Source organism: Archocentrus centrarchus, chromosome 6 (assembly GCF_007364275.1).
Source record: "Archocentrus centrarchus isolate MPI-CPG fArcCen1 chromosome 6, fArcCen1, whole genome shotgun sequence".
NCBI classification, from domain to species: Eukaryota; Metazoa; Chordata; class Actinopteri; order Cichliformes; family Cichlidae; genus Archocentrus; species Archocentrus centrarchus.
Window position 1 is genome coordinate 9,073,658 of NC_044351.1, and position 7,309 is coordinate 9,080,966.

Here is a 7,309-nt window from a genome sequence, read left to right on the forward strand (position 1 = left end):
CAGAGAAGTGAGAAAGTACTCCAAGACAGCAGATACAGGCTTGTTTTAGTTGTTTCATTGGCTTTATACCTATCAGATATATATTTGAAACCCCAAATATTATTGCTTAAACTGCAGCAGCTAATGCCAAAATGATTCACTGATGAATCGATTTATGAAGTGAACGAATGTTGACAAATGATTGTGCTATCTATCCTCAAATATGTTGGTACCGCCCACAGTTGTTTGTGTTTTATCTTTGTAAAATGAAAAGCTGAACTTATTAATATAACCCACTGCATGAGACATTTCACAGACAAAATAAGTCATCAAAAATATTCAATAAAGAAAATATGTCTTTGTTGCAGCCTTTCAGCATAAACATTATGGTTCAGTGTGACTGTAGCTGCTTGTGATTAAATTCCTTGTAAATGAAGACAGTCATACCCCGCAGCCTACAAGTTACTGACCATGTTAACTTTTATCCAAATATGAAAATTTAGTTAAATGCAAATTTTTAAAAGTCATGCATTTCAAATCAATAGTTGACTATGACGAACTGATGGAAATATAAGACTTTAAATGTCTTACCTGCTCATGCAAACATGCAACTATACTATATATAGTATAGTAATTAAAAAATTGATTTGCAAGTTTAATTCTGTAAAATGTTTAGGTAATTTCTTAAACAGCTGGTCACTGAAGTTTTTACAGTCATCTCTCAAACTGGGAGTAAAGAGTGAATTTGCTGGAAATTTGCAGATTAATATACACGTGGGTGTCGTGTGTGATACAAAGTAAAGAGGCAACTGCAGCGCTAATGATATAATGATGAATAATGTCACCCAGTAACACAGTGTGGCTCTCTGATGAGTTTAATAATCTATGGCACAATAAAATAAAGAATAAGGACACAATCCACTGCATGTATCAGTCTTTTTCTGGTTTGTTGACAATAAGAGATAAGAGATCTTTTAACCTGCCTTACACCTCAGTGTAATCCTTTTTTTTAAAAAAAAAATAAAAATGCAGACGCACCAGAATCAAGTAACATCCATTTATTATGCTTCCACCAAATAAATTTATAGCACAAACACAATTTTAAAAAAAACTACCTCCTTTGGTACAGAACAAAGGCAGAAAACAGAGATTACAGAGCTTTGCTGCAAAGCACACGGACAAGTTAGTACACCAAGTAAGTTCTTCTCCGCTCTGCTCATCTTCAGTCCGGAGACAGGGAGGAAGATGAAAGGTAAAAGAAAGCTATTCACAGTGCTTGGAAATACTGAAGTGGTTTTGGACCCCTCGCTCTGGATCCACTTGTACACACAGTGGTACCAAGTCCCACTGCAGCCTTTGGTTTTTGCTGTTTCATGTGTCTCAGTCTAGAGGAAATGCTGAGAGCCCGGTCTCTGTTAAAAAGCAACGACAAAGCTTATGCACATCACAGTTTTCACCCCTACAGATCACAAAGGGTCGTTAAATGTCTCTTCTGACCAGAGCGGACAACATTTTGTGGACTAATCAATCCAGGGGAGAATACCCTGAAACTCTGGATGATGTGAATGTGTTGGTTCCATCTGATGAAAGATAGCTTTCAAATAGTTCAACACAGTTGATTGTCATTAATTGTCTTGGCTAATTAAATTTTTTGGCCCTAGCTTGAGTGTATTAATTTTTAGAATAAGCACAGAACCATGAGTTAGCAGGACAGTAAAATCAAGTCTGTAGAGCAAAGAAAAGATTGTTAGATCTTCACTTAGAGTGACAGACAACTTAAAAAGAAAAAAGATTTCACTTTTTTACATTTTGTAAAAAGTGAAAATGAAAAAAAAATTTCCACACATTATCCAGGCTTTCCAGGAACCCTAATCATATGGCCCATGAGATGTTGGCTGTGTGCTCCTTGGCCTTCATGCGCAGCACAGCGATGCTGGATGAACGCCTCTCAAACTCAGGTTTGGCGTCAAAAGGCGGGTTACTGGCCGGCGTGAGAAGTGAGTCTGCGCTGAAGAAGTTATTGAGTGAGACGTGGCCAAATTGGTTCTGCTGATTGGGGAAGCCCATGTAGCCGTGGTCAGCAGCAGTGGCAGCCGAACGAGGGGAGTGCGAGTAGGAAGTGACACAAGGAGGGGAACCTCGGGGCAGCATGCAAGAGGAGACCACAGAGCTGCCAGGAGCCGGGCTCGGCCACAGATTGTTGGGGATCTGTTGGGATACAATAGGGAACAACTTTAAATTTATGAGGGTCCATCGGAGCATAAGTTACAATTTAATTTTTATGGACTTGTACATATTCAGCTACTGTATGTCAACCTGCTGTTTGTGACATAAAATTAGAAAAATCAAGGAAAATATGCCCTCTGTTGTTAATATATATAGTTATCTGTTCAAACAGGAAGTTATATTTTAGTGCATGGTTGTTAAATACTTTTGTTAAACACACACACACACACACACACACACACACACACACACACACACATATATATATATATATATATATATATATATATATATATATATATATATATATATATATATATTTATTTATGTCCTCAGATAGGGACAATGAGTTTATTTCACAGCATAACACAACAAAGTCAATACGGCTTAATAAATACGGCCTTTAATTTCCCTGACGGAACCCTCCCAAAGGGATTAATAAAGTTTAATCTAATCTAAAGCATAAAACACTAAACACCAAACTGTAATGTCTCCATATGAGGATGCAGGGTCTTAGGTAGTTAAACGGCCTTCACCCCAACAGCTCCCTACAAAGTTTGAGTGGCGTCTGACTGAGGTGAGAATAAAAAAGGTAACTGTAACTGGGATTCCCAGTGAATGCGTGAGACATGCGTGGAGCTTTTTCATAACATAGACATGAGCATTTCCAGTAGTGAGACTGTGCTCGATTGAGAATGTGCGCCGTGTGCTACATGTGAAAGGACAACTGGACCTGATTTTCCCGACATTTTCCAGAGCTGGACAGTGGCTGCAGGAAAAACTGCTTACAGGAATCATCAATAATGAAAATTCTAAACTGTCGATATTTGATCAGTTGCACATTAATAATATAATAAATGTAAGTCTGGACAAAAATATTTGACATGAACAGTGAAAACTTAAAATGACTGTTTAAAGGGTTTGTTATGATGTCCTTTTTTCCATTAAGTTTTGAATGAATATTTTTCAACAAACCGCTTTCTACTGAACAGTCACTGTGAATACTTTGACAGTGATGTGTATGTGGCTTACCCAGAGTTATAGGGACTTTGCAGTAGTTTAAAAAGTTCCTGAATTCACTCTAAAAGGATCCTGTAGCCTCTATTTCCATGTTGTTAGGTGGTCAGGGTGCAGTAGTAACAGAGAGGAGACACATTCATTTGGGTAGCTACAGTAAACACCACACGACTGATATTTAAGGCATGAACCTCACCTTACAGAAGCATGTCTGTCTTTAACTTAAAAGCACAGACTCTACTGACTGCTTGATCACATTCAAATAACTTTATTCAAAGACAGTGCCAAAATTTCAATCACACTGAGAGGACAGGCCAGTGTAAGTAAGCAGCACGCAAATGAACGTTTTCCTTGGTTATATTTGGTCAAAATGAAGTAACTGTAGCTTCCTTCACTACAACATTCATCCCAAGTATACAGAAAGTGATATATCTGCCTCTTCAAAATGCTCTGCAAACTGCAAATTTACAGCAAAGCGCTGGGATTTAAAAGTCCACTTGGACTTGGATGAACATCCTTTTGTAGCATTAAAATGAGACTGCAGCATAAGAATCAGCTTAGCCAGTCAAATGTTTTCAAGTGGTGCCCTTTTGATCACATGTATCATTGGTAAGCATGACTTCAACTTTTTTCAACGACAGCCAAAACACTGCTGAAAGGGCAAAAAAGTAAATTCTTTAAAAGCCATAACAATGCAGTCCACATCCGGTGTGTTTCAGGAGGCAGAAACAGCCACTGCCAACGGGGCTACAAGTAGGTTTGTCCATCTAATGATAGTAATGGGGATCAGCTGCATGAACGGGCATGGCTCACATCCAGGAGAATGTATCAGAAACATGTGTGAGGAAAAAATGCAAGACAATCCAACCAAATTCTAACGTGGTCTTCGACCGGGGCACAGCAGAGCTGCGACTCTGGCTTTCACTACATTTTACTAGTTTTGCCTCTTGGAATTAAACACATCAGCTGTTTTATTCAATCTGACGGTGTAAACGCAAACCCCCTCTAAGGAGCTGCTGCTTGCACACTTACATCTCTGGAAACTTAAAAGTCTCCACAACACTTGGAGGCCTAATCTCCATTTCTGATGGGGAACACCTACCCAAAGGACAAACTGACATGCTGCATCTCTTCTCTTCTCACCTCAGCTCATCTTGTAACTGACCTTTGTCCAAACAGCAAGATAAATGCTCGGGCTAACGTGCAATCTGATATAAGATCATTAATTCAGACGTGACACCTCACAGAGACTCTAATCAGTGTCCAGGCTCCTATCTGAAGATGGGTTTTATAATTAGTGATTAATAGAGTAACAATGGCAGAAATACGGATTTAAGTTTGAAGTGACCTACATAGACTGAGAAGTTTAGAAAGGAGTGAAAGTAAAGGGTTCATATTCATTAGTGCCGCCAGTACATGCAGCTGACAAATAAATTCCTGGGGGGGAGTTTCTGTTTGTTTTTTTTTTTTTGTTTGTTTTTTGTTTTTTTTAAGCTGAGAATAAATTTTAGGAACGCTTAAAAAAAAGGTGAATACTTGCCTGTGTGTAGCTGTCGGTCCTCGGGAGCACTGATAAATCGTAGGCGGCTGCGAAGTGAGTTTTGGCTTGTTGGATTTGTCCGTAGCGCTCTCGTTTCCTCCACTTCGCCCTTCTGTTCTGAAACCACACCTTGTTGGGGGGGGAAAGAGAAAAATATTCAATGAGACTAAATTATTATTTCACAAAGGTTCACATGCGACAAAAAGTAGTCGACTGAATTGGGGGGGGATTTCTTTTTAAAATCCGGACTACAGCAGATAAAAAAAATAAAAACATTTTGCAACATTAAAAAAGTAAATTGCATATGTAAATTTATTTTTAAATAGTTACAGCTTTATACTTTATATATGTATATTTATGTAGACTGATTGATTTGGATATTTACGCATGCAGCCATATTACTCCTTACTCCGTCGCATTAAACTCCCTTTTTTCATTATGTTTAAGTAAAAATGAGTCTGTCAATAAACTATACCTGCACTCTAGCCTCTGTTAATTCCGTCCTCATTGCCAGCTGTTCCCTCACATAAACATCTGGATAGTGAGTTTTCTGAAACACTTTCTCCAGCTCCTCGAGCTGCGCGCTGGTGAAGGTCGTCCGGTGTCTCCTCTTCTTGCTGCTGGACACGTTACTGTCGCACTTGTCTCCCATCTCATCCAAATCGGTTTTCTCCGAGCCGGTTGTCACCGGAGACGCCCGCAGAGTGCAACAATTGTCCAAGGACCTCCCGAGGTCAGAGTGCAAAGTGTCTTCGTCTGTTTTTGGTACATTGTAACTGGCTAGAAAGGAAAAGTGATAAATTGGAAAAAGTCTCAATTTTATGCTTGCCGTACCATTATACTGACTGCAAATCAAAACCTAAAACATGTAGAATATTATATTTGCGCCTTTAAGTCATATTAGTCAATAACATTTAATTTAAAAAAGAGAAAACGTTCAAATCATAAGCAAAAATGTATTTAACAAGTATACTAAATGTCATAAGAAAAGAAAAAAAAAAAAACAACTTCGGGAATATAATCTTCTGTACTCTGTTTAACTCGCACACACATCTGAAGAAACTTTTACTCACCGTTTTGCTCCGCGCAGGGAGAGGAGCGGTGATCGCCGCTCTGCAGCCCAAAGGCCTGCACGCATTTTGGGGAAGACTTGGTGAAGTACTGCGCGCTGTCCAGGCTCTCCATGACTTGATCCATGTAGTAATCGCTGGCCTTCATCGCTTGGCTTTTCAAGGCAAACTTATCCTCCATGTATTCCATCATCTTCACCGAAAACCGCTCTCTAATCAAATGTCACCATAAAAAAAGGGAGAAACTAATCGTTTCGCGTACCGAGTAGAAACGTCTCGTAAAGCAATAATTCGCTGATGGAGATAATTTGCTCTGTCTTGAAGACACAACGTCTTTATAGCCCCAAAGAGAATGAGATCCTTAAAGAGCACCCCCCTCTCCGAATAAGAAAAAGCACCCTCCTCCCACTCCTCCTACGCCCAGAATCCAAACCAAACAGCGGTTTAAAGTGACTGGAGACCCACAACGAATTCGAGGAAACAATCAAAACTGACTTTAATTTACAGCATGTTTAGACATCCAAAATGAGGCAATAATTTTTCTACAGCTGAACGTTATAGCTGAAAATGGGATTTAATTTGAGTCTTTGGAAATGTTATAAGAACTGTTCATAATTCATTTCACTTAGAGGAGTGTTTTAACCTGTAGGCAGCAGAGCAAAGTCAACAGTAAAATGTTCCCAACAGAAGGCTGTTTTATAGATGTAAACATGTAAATAATTGTATTATATTTTGAAGGGTAATTCATAGTTAGTCAGACTGGTTTATGACCATTTTGAAGAAAATCAGTTTCTTGAATTTCAAGCCAGTAAAAACGTCATAACTCACATTTGACATTTGCGAATCTGTCATGTGAAAAAGTAAAGTGATCATAGTTAATTATTAAAACAGGAAGATGGAAAATGGAAAACGTGTTACTTACAAAAATTCTTATTTCAAATCTTTCTGGAAATAGGATCCAGATTTTTCTCTATTTTCACCTATTTGTGCCCCCCAGAAAACAGATCTTTATAATTATTATTTTTTCGCATTCACATATGGATTTTAATGAAGTTATTTTATTTTTTATTCTAATTTAAAGGAAAACGAAGACAACCCCCCCCCCCCCCCCCCCCCCCCCCCCCCAAAAAAAAATAAATAAATAAATAAAATAAATAAATAAATGTACATTTGATGTCTGGTGGCTTTAGAGTAAGATTTCTTTTTAGCTCAGGCGCTCTGCGTCCTAAATTAAATCACATTTGGAGCTGCGCGGAGGAACGTGTGCACTCGCTGCTTTATAACGAGAATCTGATGTTACTGACATGTCCACCAAACTGCAGCGGTTATGAAGCTGCGTTTTGGTGTTTGCAAAAATAACTGAAAACTTTTTTCTTTTTCTTTTTTTTTTTTTTTTTTTTTTTGCACGAGAACAAAACGAGAAATTATTTTCACTGGCGACAAAAGTATAAAAGCCTCAGGGCTTTTATACTCCATC

At 38.4% G+C, this 7,309-nt stretch overlaps 1 protein-coding gene across 1 annotated transcript; it reads right to left on the reverse strand.

Moving 5' to 3' along the window:
* Nucleotides 1–1,054: 1,054 nt before the first annotated feature.
* Nucleotides 1,055–6,144, reverse strand: alx1 (ALX homeobox 1). Its single transcript, XM_030731933.1, has 4 exons — nt 5,836–6,144; nt 5,238–5,542; nt 4,763–4,891; nt 1,055–2,187 (listed from the first exon to the last, which is right to left on the reverse strand). Exons 1-4 carry the CDS (start codon nt 6,023–6,025, stop codon nt 1,852–1,854), a joined length of 960 nt encoding a protein of 319 aa, XP_030587793.1. The 5' UTR covers nt 6,026–6,144; the 3' UTR covers nt 1,055–1,851.
* Nucleotides 6,145–7,309: the final 1,165 nt, after the last annotated feature.